This window comes from Cyprinus carpio, chromosome B6, assembly GCF_018340385.1.
Source record: "Cyprinus carpio isolate SPL01 chromosome B6, ASM1834038v1, whole genome shotgun sequence".
Taxonomy (NCBI): domain Eukaryota; kingdom Metazoa; phylum Chordata; class Actinopteri; order Cypriniformes; family Cyprinidae; genus Cyprinus; species Cyprinus carpio.
Window position 1 is genome coordinate 26,507,882 of NC_056602.1, and position 19,878 is coordinate 26,527,759.

At 35.8% G+C, this 19,878-nt stretch overlaps 1 protein-coding gene across 1 annotated transcript in view; it reads left to right on the top strand.

Moving 5' to 3' along the window:
• Positions 1-19,878, top strand: part of ripor3 (RIPOR family member 3) — a 39,708-nt gene that overhangs the window by 9,862 nt on the left and 9,968 nt on the right. The window contains exons 2-13 of the mRNA XM_042726534.1: positions 3,590-3,718; positions 7,746-7,854; positions 11,908-12,057; positions 12,149-12,227; positions 12,366-12,389; positions 12,533-12,586; positions 12,686-12,835; positions 13,091-13,154; positions 13,235-13,278; positions 15,550-15,675; positions 16,291-16,436; positions 19,673-19,802. Coding sequence (XP_042582468.1) covers positions 3,628-3,718; positions 7,746-7,854; positions 11,908-12,057; positions 12,149-12,227; positions 12,366-12,389; positions 12,533-12,586; positions 12,686-12,835; positions 13,091-13,154; positions 13,235-13,278; positions 15,550-15,675; positions 16,291-16,436; positions 19,673-19,802 — 1,167 coding nt within the window. The 5' untranslated portion in view covers positions 3,590-3,627. The remainder of the gene's footprint in view (positions 1-3,589; positions 3,719-7,745; positions 7,855-11,907; positions 12,058-12,148; positions 12,228-12,365; positions 12,390-12,532; positions 12,587-12,685; positions 12,836-13,090; positions 13,155-13,234; positions 13,279-15,549; positions 15,676-16,290; positions 16,437-19,672; positions 19,803-19,878) is intronic.

Below are 19,878 nucleotides of genomic sequence, written 5' to 3' on the forward strand. Positions count from 1 at the left end.
AGTGTTTCTTTCAAAGTGGTATCACCAACTACTGGCCTGGCATGCAGGATTCTTGCAGATTGCATGGACAACAATGTTTTTGAGGGTCTGAAATGCAAGCTTTTGAAAACGGGTTTCAAAGTGCAAGATACCATTATTGTACGAAAACACGAATTGTGAAAATGGTGACGTTGTGCGTATATGTATTATGTGTTTGCATAGTGTTTCTTTTCAAAGTGGCATCACCAACTACTGGCCTGGCATGCACAATACAGAGTTTCAAGTCATTCACACAGATTCGTGTGAACAGAGATCGTTTTGTTTGCATAGTGTTCCTTTCAAACAGGAATCACCAACTACTTGCCTCACATTCATCATTCCATAAATAAAATTTACACTGAAAACGATTCTTGCAGTGGTTGGTTCAGGGTTTTCTGTGCATACAGAAAATTTACACTGAAAACAGTATACTGTACATACTGAAAAAACATGGTAGTATGCTATTATGAACACAGCAGGATTTTGCTCAGTTGTGAAGCTGTTAACTAAAACATGTAAACAAAGGAATGAAAATTGCTTTGGTCAAACCATTTAATGAGGTCTTTAAATTTAATCAAGCAGAATACATGCCTTAACACTCCGTAACTTGATATTGAGCCTCATTTTAAGCTTTTATGTTGAGCATAACAAGATTTAGCTACTGCATCCGGTCTCGTAAACTGGATTTTAGTAATATGCATGCATTATATGACGATTATATTGCTATGCTCCCTTCTTGTGGTAGGCCTGTACTTAAAAAAAAACAAAAATAAATGTTTTGAGAATTTTCTTTTGCCAGTCTGTCAAATTCCTCTTTCTCCCAAAGCGATCCTCTCTCTATACTCCTCGCTTTACACTCACATGCTGCTCTCTTTTTCATAACTGCAATGAAAACATGTTTCTGTCATCTAATATGGCAAAACTCGGAGCATGTGTAATGTGTGTGTACTCATAATAACCTACAAGATTGATGTGCGTAACTCCCTTGTGAATCTGCACAAGATCCCTGAAACGCAAGCTTATTTAGCATGTTTGCTAATTCATGACCCGCACATATGCCTCATGAGTCTTCTTAAGAGCTAGAGGTAGAAAATTTTACATGTTCTCAAGAATAGTTGAAAAGGTGTTCTAAGTGTTTTTTTAGCATGTTTGTATGCAGCTGCTACAGTAGTTGTTGGTTGCCAAGGTATTATGAGTGGTTCTGAGTTTTTTATAGTATGTGGATGCTAGGGTACTGTGGGTAGCAGCCAGTGAATTGCTATGTGATTGCTAAGGCATTCTGATTGATTTTTAATACATTTCTATGCAGCTAATAAGCTCTTTTGGGTAGTTGCTACGTGGTTATTTACCAGACCCATGTGATATTCTCTATGATATTCTAAAGTATAGCTTAATGGAATACAAATCTACAATATTTGTCCACCTGTTGTGTCATTTGAGAGGCAAAAACAATTAGGCATTTTAAACAGCACATCTCTTCTCAAACATCAGGACAATTTGAAGTATAATTTATGTTTGTAGTATTTAAATTGTTGTAATATTTACATTTAAGGGTCCCAACCCCCAAGTATGAGCAATAGTTATAGTGATCTTTACCTTAGTAAGCACCACATAAAATTGAATGCTGTCATCCATGGATTTTTCACAATAAACATATATAACATTTTAAACAGCAGAAGAATGGTGACGATTTTTCACAAGAAACTTATTTAACTAATGTTGTGAATGCTGTCATCCATGGCTTTGTTCCAGTATGGACTCAATGTGGTTCACACTGAGGGGGGCAGAGTTCATTTACAGCCGAGACCCCCTGAGATCTCTTTTGTGAACTTTATTTTTGTGAGTTGGAAAATGAGCCTAATTTCAAAAATAGTGGAAGGAATACTCCACTATTTTTGAAAATAGGCTCATTTTCCAACTCCCCTTGAGTTAAACAGTAGAGTTTTACCGTTTTTGAATCCATTCAGCCGATCTCCAGGTATGGCAGTAGCACTTTTAGCTTAGCTTAGCATAGATCATGGAATCAAATTAGACCGTTAGCATCTCACTCAAAAATGACCAAAGAGTTTTGATATTTTCCCTATTTAAAATTTGACTCTTCTGTAGTTACGTCATGTACTAAAACCGATGGAAAATGAAAAGTTGTGATTTTCTAGGCCCGTATAGCTAGGAACTATACTCTCAATCTGGCGTAATAATCATGGAACTTTGCTGCTGTACCATGGGCGCAATGATATTACGCAGCGCCTGAAACTTGCCGGCTGCACAAACTAACTGGGGACTATTTTGACAGTATAACCATATCGGCCTAGAAAATCGGAACTTTTCATTTTCCGTCGGTCTTAGTACACAATGTAACTACAGAAGAGTCAAGTTTTTAAATAGAGTAAATATAGAAACTCTTTGGTCATTTTGAGTGAGATCTAAAAGTGCTACCGTCAGACCCCTCAACTGTTAACTGTAGGGGAGTTGGAAAATTAGCATATTAGAGATAGGCTGAATGGATTCGAAAACGGTAAAAACTCAACTGTTAACAGCAAAAACAGAGTTGGAAAATGAGCCTAATTTCAAAAATAGTGGAGTGTTCCTTTAAGAGGGAAGTCTATGACTCAGGCACTATTCAGCAGAGATTCAGTTCCAGATAACAGCAGAATCCTAAACCATGAGAAAGAAAAGGCAGAAAGAAAATTGTGCAATCAAAGAGATCACAAATCACTCTTAATACACAACATACGGTAGAGCTCACATAAATGCACATGGAAATGCTTTCGAATTTCTCATGTTAGAGAGTCTTTGGAGGAAGACTCTGGTATTCAAGCGATGGCCTGACCCTGACTAAGCTACATACCAAGCAATGTATGGACATAAGGTCTGTTTCTTGTTATGACTAAGTTCTATGCAATGTGCAATGTGATAAATCTTATTAAATTCTGTTAATGCGTATGATATTGATGGTTGTAGTCTATTTGTGCACAGACCATCAAGGTTTAACTCCAATCTGGGTCATGCAAATAGGCAGCTTACATACAGGCATGTTAATGAGTGTCATTAAAAACTCGTTTCTATTTCAAACACTTATGAGAGAAGATGCTGAGGGACTGGCTCGAGTTTCATATGGGTTGTCACACATGAGGTGATAGTTTCATGGTTAAGCATCTAGACTAATGATCTTAAATATTTTTCACCAAAAATTGAAAACTCTGTCATTATGTGTTGAACCACATGTCATTTCTTCTGAGCAACACAAAACATGATATTTTGAAAAATGTCTGTTTTTTAATCCATACAATGAGGAAAACCATAAAGGTTTGGCTATATATCATTGGCTAATGTTTTTGTGTTACAGATTTTATAAAAAATAACTGCTAAATTTTTTTTTTCATGGTTTGGGGAAAAAACAATCCAATACCTGGTTTTCACTGAATTACCTGTAAAACTAGAAGCTTTAATATCAAATTACACAAGTTATGTCCTGTTCCGTCCTACAAAATCCATCCACACAAAATGACCTAGACTGTGAACCTTCCCCCCTTCGATGTCATCATTACCCCGTGCTTTTCTTGATCCACAGCTTTGTGTGCTCTGGACTAGCTATCTATTCCCTTTGGCATGAAATCCCATGAGTCCCCTGTACAAATGATCGATGACAATCAGACGGTTTCCAGGAAGATTCACATACTTGACTGCATTAGTGTTATCGGTAAGTGTTAACGCATGCGCCATGTTCAGTTATCCGACATGGCTGCAAAAATTCATGCCAAATTTTATGTGCGTTTTTGGAATGACAGCAATCATACTCTGAATTACGGTTCAAGCCAGTCAATCCACAATACCTTCCCTCTACACCCTTCTGTTTTTCTTCCTACTGCCAAAAAAACAAATGAAAAAAAGTTTTAGTATGGCAGTTTCTCATGCTAGACTTGATCCTTGTGCTAATATTTTGATTGGCCAGCTCTCAGAAGTCTTACTGCGCATCTCACTGAGAATGATTGTGTGTATATAAATAAATAAATGCATATTCACTGTGGGCACAGAACTAGAGATGTCATTTGCAAATAAGTAGATTATTATGCTTATCAAAGAATTAAGTTTGTCAGTCTTAACATCAGGAGTTCACCCAAAAATGAAACATTGACATTATTTACTCACCAGTATGTTGCTCCAAACTCATATGACTTAATACGGATTTGACACGAGGGTGAGTATGATGACAGAATTTTCTTTTTTTGGTTAAATCATCCCTTTAACTGTTTGTGTACATTTTATTAAAATGGTGTTATAATCTATTGTTATGCATCTCTTCTACTCTGGACGCACACATTGTGTCTGGTGTTTATGTCCTCAAGGATGTATTGAATTCCTATGTATTTATTGCATCTGGATGCCCACAGCGTGCTGTTTTTGGTTAACCTCTGTGCCTTTTTTTTTTCATGGTTTGGGGAAAAAACAATCCAAAACACAGATGGACTGGGTTAATTACAACATTGTGCTGTTTTTGGTTAACCTCTGTGCCATTTGCTTGAAGGAGGATCAGCATTTCAACACTTGTGTTTCATGGCATATTTACATTTATGTATTTAGCAGACGCCTTTATCCAAAGCGACTTACAGTGCATTAAGGCTATACATTTTTTTTTTATCAGTAGGCATATTAACAACACTTTAAGAATTCTTTTGAATTACTTTTTGTGAAGCACACTGACAGCCTTTCTCATTCTTGACACTATCATGTCCAAAAACATGGTATTACTAGTACCATGCCCAAAGCGGCAACATTTGTGTGACAGAAATAAACAATATATAAAATCATAAAACTTATTGATGAGAGATCTGTTATCACTTTTCTAAGTATTACACTTACGATTATTGCATGGCAGTTGATAACTTTGCTCCACCAACTACAGCAAACAGCAGAATTTTCCACTTAGTAGAAGTGAAGATGTGTTCCTAAATAAATGTTTTGAAGGAATGATTCAGTGACTCACTTTTTTCTTTTCTGAATGAATCAGCCTTTTGGACGAATTGAACGACTTTATATCGTTCATAAAAATAGTCACTTGTCGCCATTACTGGGCTATCGATGCTATATCAGTCATATTCAATGACCAGAACTGTAACATATTGCATCAATCCTTCTTGTAATATATTAAAATACAAAGTCACTGGTATTTTGATATCTTCGTGTTGATTTAGAAACCGCTCTAATGAATTCAGTCAGATTCAAACAGTAACAAAGTTTATGGCTGCATCCATAAACTCTAAAATGCTGCCTTCGGAGGCAGCATTCCAAGGCAGGAAGGCAGAGATATATACTGGGAAGGCATCAAGGCATGTTCGAATCCAAATTCTACTTTACTTCCTATCTCCGGAGGTACCTTCTTCTGATCGAATTTTGAAGGCAGCATAGATGTATCCTTCACTGCCTTTGATTTCCCACAATCCTGTGCGTTCCATTCTGTGATGTTTGAGCTGAAAGTTGCGTTTGGTGGTCAGTTTGTGTGTAAATGTATATTTCTGACTAACTTTTTGCACTTTTAATGTTAGTTCTAGCGAGAAATCAGTATATAGTAATTAATTATTTGTTTAGTTATCACAAAAACTTTTGTTGTAGATCATTAAACCGTTACGCTGTCTCAGAAGTCTGTCCAAAATCAGTTTCATGTGGTGCCTTCATGCAAAAAAGCTGCCTGCAAAGTCATTACCTCACACGGCAGCAAGGTAAGCAAGTCAGCTGCCTAAGTTTTCGGATGCAGCCTATGAGTCTTTTTGAGTGATTCAATTATTCAAATTTCGTGAAGCGATTTTGCCTAATACCAGTGTTGACAGATGTACGATAATTAATGTATTTGTACCATAATTTTGACCTCTGTACGACTTACGATCAATAATACCATAATGTACGATAATTTCAGAATTTCATGACACCAAATGATAGTTGCTTTTAATCATAGGGCTTCTATACTCATTGATCTAGCTGTGTGGATCCTACAGTACGTCTACCTTCATGAGACATGAACACAAATTAACGTTCCTCCTGCACTTAGGCCAGTTGTTTCAAACTGAGGTCGATAGTTAAGCAATAAAGTATAGAAAATGAGTGCTGAAAAGGATAAATAGCTGTATACGGAACGTTTGATTAGTGTACAATAATTTTCTTACAAATAACGTTACGATAATTTTGAACTTCTGGTACGATACTTGGACATTTCCAATCTGGCAACACTGCCTAAACCCACGAGGACAACTCAATGGAAATGCGTGTTTTGCCATTATTTCGCAGTAAAAGTCTTTTTAAAACTTAATACATTTATTTCAGACAGCAAACTCTGGTCAGATGTGACTTATTTTACCGTGCAGTTGTAGATTCAACAACGGCGGTTTGCCACCTGTAAAAAAGCATTGCATGAAACAATGACAAAAAAAGATCGTTATATTGTGATATGTTGAAGCATATGGAGATCATTTGAATAAATATCGCGATCAGCTGGAAATCTTTATTTTTATCCAGACTTAGAAAAAAAAAATTATAGACTTAAATTGAATGAGGGACCCATCTCATAGAATTGAGGAAAACAGCAACCACTCGGAACCCACTATAATTGTGGCTGCAACTTTTTAGAGATAAGCACCTCTCATTTTCATCTAAAAAATGTTTAAAATTCTCCTTATCTGCACTTGTCATAGTGAAAGCAGCTGTCATAACACTGTTTTCATGGTTCTTACAAACATGGTTCTCCGAAACCCCCTTCCCATCTACCCCCCACAGTTCTTCATCTTCCCCACAGATCTCTGTCTTCCTCTTGTAGGAAAAACAACATGAATTACTGTCCTGTAGAGAATGATAACCGACTCTGCGTTTGCAATCAAGACATCTCTCTCTGTCTCTTTCCTGTCCTTGTCTCTCCTCTTCATCCTGTCTTCCTCTCACTTTCTCCATTCTGTCTCTCTCTTGTGTGCCACTGTCAACAAAAACGTTTCCTTGAGCCAAACAGGTGCAAAAGCTATAAGTGAATTTTACAGCCAACAGCAGTGAGGTAAAACAGCATTTGGGACACTTAAGTCCCATTTAAAAACATTTACAATGTGTCATCTGCACTCAAATTCAAATTATCTTTTTAAAACAAAAAACAGATAATTTTGATATTTTGCAGTCTAATGCAATCAGTCTGCCATTTTCACTGAAAGATCCAATTGTGGCCATTTCATTAAACATTACAAGGTCCAAAAATCTGTATGCACAGATAAATTGTTCACAGTAAGATCTATTACATGCATTAAGAAAATAGATAGGGTGAATTTTTTAGTGTCTTTCTGGGGCCACTGTAGGTGTTTGGGGACTCTGCAGACTCTGCATCTGAGGAATGTTCAAAAACTGTGTACAATAACAGAGGAGAGAGGAATTATGGGATGAGGAGAGATGGAACAGAGACATGGACATTTGTCATTGAGGAGAATAGAGTGGCTGTCACTAAATTTGTAGCCACGCAATTGATAAATGAGAGACTGAGGGTTTGTGAAGAGGAGCTTCATGTTCAGCAGATGTGTGGGTAACATATGTGCAAACGTGACAGTGACAAAAGTTGGTTCTGATCTTTTCTAGTTTTCAAGATCCTAACATTTTCTGAGTGCCTTTTAACACATTGTTTTGGTGTTGTGATTGGTTGTAGGCTATGACTCAAACTTAAAATGGATTTCTAACTGTTTTTCTTGTGTTTGTGTGTGTTGTAGGTGGAGTCGAGATGTCAGTAAAGCTGAAGTTTGATTGTCCCGCTGACGTCGGCATGGTGCAGCGGAGCCGCTCCTTCACTGGAGTAAACACACTCGGTGGCCGGAGAAGGTAAGCAATTATGGTTTGTATTTGAGAGAAGATGACATGTTTCCATGTGCGTCAAACTACATTACATGCACTTTTTTAAGATAAATGTCCTCAAAGCAGGGGTCATGGAATCCCATGGAAAGCATGACTCTTGGTCGCTGGAGTTTATGCCATGAGGACATCTCGGGGAGGTTTTGTTTCAAAATTGAGCAGAAAAAAAAAACATCTGGGAGGAGTCCAGATCATTCCTGTAATAAAGCCGTTCATGGTACTCTTGTTATTGAAAAGTAAAACTACTGTAGAAACTATACAAATAGTTTTTTTCAATAATTGAAATAAATTAGAATATCATTTTTGGAAAAGTAGTTTCTCTTTAAAAAACTGTAAAGCAAAAATTATTTTTCTAAAATAAAAACAGTATTTAAATTACTAAAACTAAATCAGAAATGTAAATAAATGTATATAGAAATATAAAAAAAAAACATGAACTAATAAAACTGACAGAAGCACTATAGTGAAAATATAAAAATAAAAACTAATTTGATATATTAATAAATATTATCATAGTATATAAATAATACTACTTATATGACACTGGCAACAACACAAAAGCCCAACAGGATACGTTCTACCTTTGGCATCTGACTACTTGTTCCAGATACATTTCAAGTACTGTTTTATTGTTTTAGTGCATTCTGGGCATCTTAATTCATCATCTTGCCAATTGCCTTGACATTTTCCATAATTTATAGTATGTAGAACATTTCCAGACTTAGTAAAGTGAAACAAAAGGGATCCAAAACAGCATTTTAAAGCATCATAAATATATTTCGTTCAGTACTGAAAAGTATGGATTAAGTTCAAGCAGTGTTATCTAATTAAAAATGATCTATTTTATTTAATATGTGTTTTTGATATGTACTTTTATGTATAATTGAATTCCACTTTGTTAGGTTACAGCAAACTCTATTGATGTTCTAAATCAGTCCGTTAGGAGGTATAGGATGTGGCCTTAGCATGGAGCTCACTAGGATTTGGAACAGAGCTGAGCTTATATCTGATGTGGTTTATGGTTTTACTTTGGTTGCTTATAGTTCTAATTCAGCATTCCACAAATCTGTAACGTAAACAAGCATCGGTTATTATATAATGGCAGCAGTTATTTCAAGAACTAAAGGTCCTGAGAGGATGCAAGGTTCGCATTCGAGTACAAGCATCATCTGAGCAGTGAGACAGCTTACATAAGTAAACACAGCTGCCTGTGTGTGTGTGTGTGTGTGTGTGCGCGCGCACATTTGTGCAAGTTTTTTTATTTTATTTGTCACAATAACACTGCATTCCTGCATTCCCATCCAAGTAAAAGATTGAAACTAAATGATTGCAGACAAAGGCCAAAACAACTTCAGAGGTGGATCCGCCTGCTTTCAATTTGTAAATTTTTTATTATATGGCAAAAGCTTCACAGAACTGCATTGTGAGAAAATGCTTTTTAAGCATTTACTCGCTTAGTAAACTGTACATTAATCATCACTGTCCACGATGATCCTGTTAAGATCATGGATTTTCATTTATAAAGAAACAGATTTCAAACACTTTTATTATTTTTGTTGACTGGATAAGGCTAGTTTATCTCTACTATTGTGAACACTGCCTTTTTTTTCAGGATGAGGACTTCTTTTCAGTTAGTTTTTCTTTAGTTTTTTTATTTTTTTGTTTTTTTTTTTTTTTATTATTATATATATATATATATATATATATATATATATATATATATATATATATATATATATATATAATTTTGAGGTTATTGTGCTGTTATTTTGTAACCTACTCTATAACCTATAGGCCTAAATAATTGGTATTTTTTGAAAATTTCACTAATTTTAAGTAAGTCCTTTAGCTAACAAAACTTTTTTTGGGGGGTGGGGGGGCATGCATCAAAACAAAAACCTCTGAGATTAATTAATACCGCTGAATGTGTTTAACAGATTTATCCAAATACATCTATTTTTTCCCAGCTTTGCAACCCATTTTGATTAACCACTATTTGCAGTTGGGCATAGTCAAATGACAACAATTTTATGTCTCTGTTTTCACTAAAAAATTCCAGATTACTCATCTTGAGACTGTTTACAACCTTGTTGGGTAGTGACTAATTTGTGTAAGCAAAAAAAAAAAGAAAGAAAGAAAGAAAGAAAGAAAGAAAGAAAAATGTTACAGTCAGTTGTTTTCAACTGGTAAATAATTTTAAATACTTTTACAATACTTATAATACACTGAAAGTATGTTAGGATGCAGAGGGCTGAGTATAGAAAATCAAGCTCTTTATTCCTGAGAAAAAAGGGCGTCACATGAGACATTGCCCACTAAGGGACCTCGAGTTACAGCGGAGATGTCAGTGATGGAGACAGGAAGGAATATACTGATGTGAGAGCCAGAGCTTGTGTTATTAGCGACCCCAGAGCAGCGCTGAGGAATGCCTTCCCTAAGAGAACAGTTTATTTACATTGCAGAGTCATTGGGTTTGTTATGCTGTGTAAGCATACACTGTCAGAACATAGCCGAAATATGTAGATTATATTGTGGGTGTAACTAAAATGGGATATGAGGATTAAATTCAGAATATAAAAACATATGCTTCTGTTGGAATTGCTAAAGCAAATGTTGGTTTTGGAAAGAGATTGATACTTCTGTTGACCAAAGTAGTATTTAATTTACCAAAAATACATTCAAAAACATTATTAATGTTCAAAATGATTATTATAGTTTGAAGTAACTGCAATGCGATCTTAAGAACATCATTTTCAGCAGCCATTACTATAAGAAAACACTGTTTTAGGAAAGCATTCCAATGTGCTAATTTTGTAATAGAGAAGCTGTTCTTATTATCCTGGCCAGCTGAAAACCACTGTGTGCTGTTTAATGAAGTGTGGAAATTGCAATGTAGTGTCTTCCAATTATTGCATATACTTGAGAACTTAAATTTTGGGTAAAAAAAAAAAAAAAAAGAAGCTTAAAAAAAAAAAAAAAAAGAAGCTTACTCTATAAACTTTTTTTGAGAGAGAGATGAAGATTGTTCGAGGGTGTGCTGTCATTTTTTATTAATTTTCATAGTTGTTGGTGAGATTTTTCTGTTTTTGAAAGTCTTTTATGCTCAACAAAGCTGCCTTTAATTGAAAAAAAAATGCAGTAAAAGCATTGATATTGTGAATTATTATTATTATTGAAATAACTGTTTGATAGTTGAAAACATTTCAAATATAATTTATTTCTGTGATGCAAAGCTGAATTTTCAGCATCATTACTCCAGCCTTCAGTGTCACATGATCCTTCAGAAATCATTTTTGATTTGATTCATGTTGATTTTTTTGTTCAAGAAACAAAAGAACAACATTTATTTGAAATAGAAATATGCTATTTATAGAAATATATATTCATTTGAAATAGAAATTTAGTAACATTGTAAATGTCTTTATTGTCATTTGTGACCCTGCACAACAAAACCAAAACAAATTTTTTGAAATTGAGATTATACGTCATCTAGAAGCTTTCCATTGATGTATGGTTTATTAGGATTGGAATATATTTGTCTGAGATACAACTATTTGAAAATCTGGAATCTGAGGGTACAAAATATCAAAATACTGAGAAAATCGCATTTGCAGTTGTCCAAATTAATTGTTAGCAATGCATATTACTAATCAAAAATTACGTTTTGAAATATTTACGGTAGGAAAATTACAAAATATCTTCATGGAACATGATCTTTACTTAATATCCTAATGATTTTTGGCATAAAAAGAAAAATCGATAATTTTGATCCATACAATGCATTTTTTGGCTATTGCTACAGATATACCCCAGCGACTTAAGACTTAAGGTTTTGTGGTCCAGGGTCACATTTGAATTTTAATGTCATTGTCACTAAAAATATCTTTTGACTGTTTTAATGCATCCTTGTTTAACAAAAGTAAAAAAAAAAAAAAAAAACTATTTGAGTCAAATGTTTACAATAGTTTATATATAACCCAATTTTATTTAATGATTCAGTCTTTTTTCCATCTCATCCCACAGACTTTCCTCGGCTCGTAGCTCTCTCCGCACAAAAGTCGTAGCAGGGAAATCTCCCAGAATACCCTCCTCGAGTCGGGTGGGCAGCAGCATCTGGGGGCAACAGCCTGAGCAGGTGGACAGAATCTTCCAGGCTTTGAGGAAAGGGCTCAAGTATGTGCAGTCACTGCAGCAGAGAGATGAATGGACTCATGGACCGCACACACTAGTCTTGTGAATGTTAATGACATCTCATTTCATTTAGGGACTACTTGGAAAACCATCAAACAGAGCTGGACTTCCTGTCATCCCAACAGAGAGACACAAAGAGGAACTCCAGACTGGTGAGACTTTTTACTAAGAATAGCATTACACTCTAGTTTTAAGTCTTTTTATTTTACTTTATTTTATTTTTTACATTATTTGTTAATTTAATGTAAATATAAAATAATTAATACAAAAATGTATTCTTCATTCCTCAGGCTTTTTTCTATGACCTGGAAAAGGTAAGTTGTCAACAAATGCTGATATTCATTTGAGTGTTTTTTGTTGTTGTTAGTTTTTGTGCCATATAGTTTACAAAAAATAGCATTTAAAGCCAAAGGTTACAAAATGTAATGCTGTTTTATATCCTGCTTGCCAACAACAGGAGATAAGAGCCTTAGAGAGATACATACGGCGCCTTGAGTTTCAAATTAGTAAGGTAACACAGCTTGAAAATACTTTAATTTGGTTATATATATGAACTCTAGTCAGATGTGCTAAGAGTAAAACTGTATCATGTGAATGTGTATGTCAACAGGTTGAAGAGCTGTATGAGTCCTATTGTATCCAGTGGCGGCTCTGCCAAGGAGCTCTGAACATGAAGAGAGCTTTCTCTCTGTCCCCGTCTTCACGACAGTCTAGAGAGAGTCTACTGGAGCTGAACCGCAACCACAGACACAGCCTGGAGGTGAAGTCTCTTTTGGACACCATACACACACAACAAACAATAAGTAAGCCATTTGTGTGGTCGTTTTCCCAAAAAGCGTAAACACTGTGGCTTGATTGCTCTTTCAAAACATCCCGACCAGTCCAACACAACAACAATTTATAACCACTTTTCCTTTGTTAACATGATATGCACTGATAAAAAGAACATATTATGTAAATTCAAACATCTCACTTCAGAAACATCTCTATGTTCAACACTAATCTCTACCTGCAGGATATGTGTGCAATGGAAGGAGAACTGGAAATCCTGCTGGGCGAGCTGCAAATCAAAATGAAAGGTATGCAGCACCTCTCATATGCAGGAGTTTCCTAAACATCCTTTTCCAGCTAATTTTTTTTCTCTCCTTTTATGAGGCAGGGTTGATAGGATTTGCTCGACTATGCCCTGGAGATCAGTATGAGGTAAGGAGGTTTAACCCAACGTCCTACTGTTGTTAAAGGGGTCACATGATGCTGCTAAAAAGAACATTATTTTGTGTATTTGGTGTAATGAAATGTGTTTACGCGGTTTAAGGTTAAAAAAACACATTATTTTCCACATACTGTACATTATTGTTTCTCCTCTATGCCCCGCCTTCTGAAACACGTCTAATCTCACAAAAAACATCTCTCTGAAAAGCGAGGTGTGCTGTGATTGGCCAGCTATGATTGGCCGAAAGGCTTAAGCGTGAGACGGAAATGTTACGCCTCTTAACATATTGTGAAGCTTTGTCCGGCCGGAGCGACGAGACATAAACATAAAACCCATTATGAATTTGATATAAACATGATTTCTAGTCGATTTTTCTTTTGGAAGGCAAAAACAAAGTAGTTTCGCTTTCTCAATGGAACAACGTCACACACTGCGGCCTTGAGCAGAGGCCAGTGGCCTAGGGTGAGCCGCGGTCTAGAGTGAGCAACAATACTACAACAAGAATAAAAGGTACGCCTTCTTTCTTTGCGTGAACATCTGGGTGGCGTTATGCAAATCTTCCCACATACTGACGTAGATATGTGGGGGGCATGTTAGAACGAGCTGTTTCAGGGGGGCGTGGACAAGTGTTAACTTTTATAAAGAATATCTTTTTGGATTTGTGACTTTAGTCTTTGCAACTTCACAGATCTTCTTTATTCACCAAGAGCTTGTGACACTCCAAATAAAAAGTAAAATATCAAAACAAATCATAATACCCCTAAAAACTTCTCTTTTCATTTACTCACCATCATGTTTCTCCAAACCTGTATATCATTCTGTATTCTGTATAACATAAAGGGAGACATTTAGCACAATATTCATGCTGCTGTTTTCCAGTGAAAGTGAATGAGAACTAACGTTCTCCTAATGTCAGGAAAAAAAATATATGACTGGAAGAAAGAAAGCCACATGGGCTTGAGGGTGAATAAAGGATGATGATCTATCCATTTAATACATAAAAGTAATAAAGATGTGAAGGAATTCCACCCCAAAACATCACTCTTAATCCAAGGCTCACTGTTCTTTGTGCATGTGATAGACACAAATGCATGATGGCTCTTTTATGTGAAAATATTAGGCAGAAAGGACGTATTTCAGCAGATATTCAGATTACATTTTTAAGGCCAGGTTTCCAATGACTTCATGCACAGTGGAATGCGGTCTCAGGAGCCGTCAGCCGGCTCATGCACGAGACCACACATTCACATGCAGTCACCCCAAAAAGTATTTGGAAAATCAAGACAAAGAATATGAATTTCATTGCATTTGATATAAAAATATATGCAAACATTATGCTAGAGTCCCAAAACTGTTTTATTACATTTAACCAAGAGCAATTTTTAGTGGTTGTATGAAGTTGATCACAATAACTATAGACATGTTCATGCAGCTATGGATGCTTCAAAACATTCTCAACAGGTTTTCTTGGTTTTGAACACCAAGACTACTGCTTTTTTGCTGAATGTTTTGCTTGTGAAGTGTGCTTTTGCTATCTTTCTTTAACTCTTTCTCTGCCTTTAAAAACTTTTTAAAACAAGTCGGCAGCCCCTACCAGCATTTTTGATCGTTTTCACGAAATTTTCATGGCACCCCGAATATTTTTTTATTTTGTTTATGGACACTTGAATGTGGGCGAGTTTCATAAGAAAAGCAACATTTTGAACAAAACTGATTATTGTCAAAAACTATCTCTGGACCAGATTTAGAACGACGATTATGTATCGTTTGGCAGTTTTGATTTACATGCTGAATGACGATTGCATTATTTGACATATTTACATATGCGATTGCTTGTTTCTGCTTCTTCTGCGTTTTGATCCAGACATTCAGTACTCTTTCAGAAAATGTGTAATAGCACCTCCTACCGTATAACAGTGGAAACATGGAAAGCCAGTAAAAGTTTGTCATTGGAGGGGAAAGAGTTCAAATGAATGCTACTTGGTTTGATATTTTGTTATATAATGCAATGAAATTCAGTTGCTTAGGAATAAATTAGGTTTTAAAATATAAGTAGTAAACAGTTCTTTTAAATTGTAATAATATTTGGCAATATTCCTGTTTTACGGTATTTTTGATCACATAAATACACATAAGAGAAAACCAAACCTCTTTAAACTTTTGTATGGTAGTGTAATGTCCAAATACTCATTGAGGTCATTGCACATTTCACACACACACACACACACACACACACACACTGAGTGTCTCATTTTGTGTAGGTGTTGATCCGGCTGGGCCGACAGAGGTGGAGAATCAGAGGGCGAATCCAGACGGATGACAGACAGCTGTGGGATGAAGAAGAGATGGTCTTCCTCCCTCACATCCATGGGAACTTTGAGATTAAGGTGAGCGAGTCCACCTATACTCATGCACACACCTGCGCAAATAGCACTTCCTGTCGAGGTCACCTGTGGGGGATGCGATGACAGAAGTTTCCAGGGCTTTTGTCCTTATACTGTTTGTTAGATCTGAATAGATTGTCATATGACACAATAAACCTCCCACAAACCCCTGAGAGAGAACGATAAAGATGTTTAACAGATTTTATGAAGCTTTTGGACCAGTGGTATAACGCTTATGAAAGGTTTGATTGTCTGAAATTGATTCCATCCCTGAAAATATAGACATCGAGCCAAACTACTACAGATGAAAATTATGAATCCTCTTTCTCCTTTTTTAAACCCCTGTCATTCAAAATCAGATCTCAAATATAAAATTCCAAATTAGTTGCACACTAATTACACGCCCTAGCAACCACCAAGAAAAAACACCTACCGCAGCATAATGATGGAGTTAATTTTATTTGTTAGTGCCAACAATACAGTCCATCCTGAGAGACCTCTGGGCCACCATACATGATAAAGCAGAAGGTTAAACAAATAATTTCCCTCAAAACCTCTAGTCAAGCCAACAACATCTGCTGGATCTGATTCTGAAGGCTTTTCTGAAATGTCCTGCAGGTAACAGAGGTCAAGGGGTTGAGCTCTATCCTGGTTGGCATGGTAACGTGCAGGAGTGCAGATTTTTTCACAGCGCGGCCGCAGATGATGGTTGTGGACATTACAGAGCTGGGAACCATCAAGCTACAGCTGGAGGTGGTTTGGAAGTAAGTTTACAAGACACACAAACTTCTAAAGTGCTAAAAGTGCTGTGAAATACTTGAAAGTGATTGATGGGGCACTTTAATACATTATTTACTTTATTTAATATCAGTGACCAACTTTTTGTCTTGCACACTTCTGTATAAAACTTTGAGTTCAGATTTTTTTTTTTTTTTAACAATTAGTACTATATAGGAAGAGTGAATTAAATGGATTAAAAGTAACAGTAAATACTTTTACATTCATACAAACTATTTATTTTTCAAATCAATGTAGTTAATTTGAACTTTGTATTCATCAAAGAATCCTAAAAAAATGTTGAAATGAAGCAGCATAACTGTTTTCAACATTGATGCTAATAAGTGTTTCTTGCACATCAAATCAGCTTATTAGAATGATTTCTGAAGAATCATGGAGTAATGATGCTGAAAATTCAGCTTTGCATCAAAGAAATTAATTACATTTTAAAATACAGTACAATAGAAAGCTGTTGTTTTAAAATGTAATAATATTTCACAATATTACAGATTTTTGCTGTGTTTTTGATCAAATAAATGCAACCTTGGTGAGCATAAGAGACTTCTTTCAAAAGCATCTTTAAAAATCACATTTGTAAGAACCGTGAATGAGAAAGGTCTTCATAGGGCAAGATTTTCAGCAAATAACAACTTTAGTGACGCTTCTACTCTACTGGTTTCATGGTCCTTTTAGCTTATTTTAAGAGCTTGACAACACCTAAAACAATACAAAAAGATACTAGATGCAGTTACAGTGAGGATAGATGTTGTGACGGTTAGTTTAATGTTTTAACATCTGGATCTCACAAACATGAAAACAGTAAGAGTGCTATTCGTAGCATATTTTAATTTTTTTTTCATGTAATTGAGTAGACAAGACACTGATCTCACACACAAACACACCCCCGGTAAGTGTGCCGCTGCTATCGGCTAACACACACCAGCTGTGGAAGACCAGCTGACTGCAGAGAGATGGATAAATAGTCCATTGCTGGCCCATCCCTCTCACACACTGGTCTTCACACAGTCCAGGTGGAAAAGATTTTTCAGAGCCTCTTTCTACAGTGTCACTAAATCAAACACATCTCACAGTCTGTTCAGCATCTCCACGCTCTGCTGTGACCCTGTGTGTGTGTGTGTGTGTGTGTGTGTGTGTGTGTGTGTGTGTGTGTGTTAGTTTATTGTCATCGCATCATTTCCTCTGGTTCTGCTTAGTCTCTGTTAGCAGTGTCACTCTTCATCAAGCAGTGATGACTGGATAGCTCTCACTCTCAAAGCAGGAAAAAAATTAAACAGTTCTTCTTCTTTTTTATTTAACGGCGGTTGGCATCCAGCTTAATGGTGCATTACCGCCACAATTAAACAGTTTATGAAAGCTTTAAATTTATGTGACCCCTGGAAAACACTAAATCCATCAAAAAAAGGAATATTCATGTTTTTCAATACTGTCTAAAACCTCTTCACAAATAGATTGTTTCTTAAAGGCACAATATGTAAGTTTTTTTATTAAAATATCCAAAAACCACTAGAACAGTGTTATATATTTTGCTGACTTATGTACTTACATTATCCCAAATGTTTCGACGAATGTTAAAATCCAGAGAAATAAGTTTTAACTAGTGACACGGACCACAAACTTTTTAATTGGATCAGATATTCCCTCTATCACTGAAGAGACAAGATCTGAGCTTGATAGGGAACTGGAATTGGAAGAGGTTTCTAATGCTATTCTTAGTATAACAGGGTAGTATAGTGTCGGGTCCGCATGGGCTTCCAATTGATATTTATAAGGAATTTAAAGAGAAATTAATATCTTCTTTATTGGATATGTATGTGGAAGCTTTTCAACAAGGTTATTGCCCTCATAACTCTTATTTTAAAGCCAGGAAAGTCACCTGTGGAGTGTGGCTCATTTAGGCCAGTCTTACTTTTAAATGCAGATGCCATTATTATTGCTACAGCATTGGCAATGAGACTCGAGAGGGTTCTACCTCAATTGATACATATAGATCAAAATGGCTTTATTAAAAACTGTCAGGGGTTTCATAATATTAGGAGAGTATGTAGCCTCGTGCATGTGGGAGATGGAGCCCTGGATACGGCCATTCTGTCACTCGATGCTATAAATATATTGTAAACCTCCACGAACCCCACAAATATACTAAAAACCGACATGAATTTGTAAAAAATACTATTGTAATCTGGTACGAAGCCCATAAATATATTGGAGACCTCCCTGTGCTTTCCTGCTTTTCTCCTATCTGGGGAAAACTTCATTTCAGCCAGGCAAAAAAGGATATGGGGTTCAAATTGTTGATGAATAAGGGCATGGTTAGATTAAAAGATTTGTATGAAGATAATATATTAATGTCATTTGATAATCTTGTAACAAATATATATATATATATATATATATATATATATATATATATATATATATATATATATATATATATATATTGGACTTAATATTGGAGATATTGAAGAAGCTTTGGATGTGTGAAGTTATGGAATTTAGGACGTGTTCCATTCTAATATGCTGATTTCCTCCACAAAAAAAATCTCATATCCATAACAAAAAATATTTCATATTATAATCAATGTTAACACTTAGGCTGCTTAATATTTTTGTGGAAAAGGTCAAACTTCTTTTTTCAGGATTCTTTGATTTATTGAAAAAACAGCATTTTTTGTAACATTGTAAATGTATTTACTGTCACTTTTCATCAATTTAACACATCCTTGCTTATTCTTTGTTGAATAAAACTTTAATTTCTTAAAAAAAAACTTAAACCTAAAAAACATAACTTGAAAGTCACTTTGAGCATTGGGTGGTAGTTTATTGTAGGTTAAAAGTAAGTATAGGAGACTCAAGGACACTCAGAATTATGCTCAGGGTTAGGAGTGGGATTATGGGTAAGGTTATGTTTAAGATTTAAGGGTGTTGTGTAGAGCTGTGGTTAAGGTGGGAGGTGATGTTACACCTACAATTGTGACAATATATGTGCAACAGCTAGCTAAATGAGTAGTTATCTCTAAACACAATAGATATTCAAGTTTAAATCCAAGCAAGCATATATATTTAATCCTAAAACACTAGTCTTCTGCTTTATTCTGCTTACTGTCTGTGTCTTTTCATAAAATTGCTATTTTGGACATGTAAGTGCATTATAGAGTCTATTTTTCTTCTCAGTTTCTTGTTCCCTCACGTTTTCTTTCCTCAGTCCATTTGATAGCTGTGAGGTGAGGCCTCTCACAGCGTCCGCCAGCCGCCAGTCCATCCACAGCAGAAAGGGATCCGTATATAACTGGACACCTCCCAACACACCCAGTTTCACTGAGAAATACTTTCTAGTGAGTTTGTGACCCACATCCACACACACTCCCAGCATGACCGCTCACAGCGGTTTAAAGGTGAAGTGTGTAATTT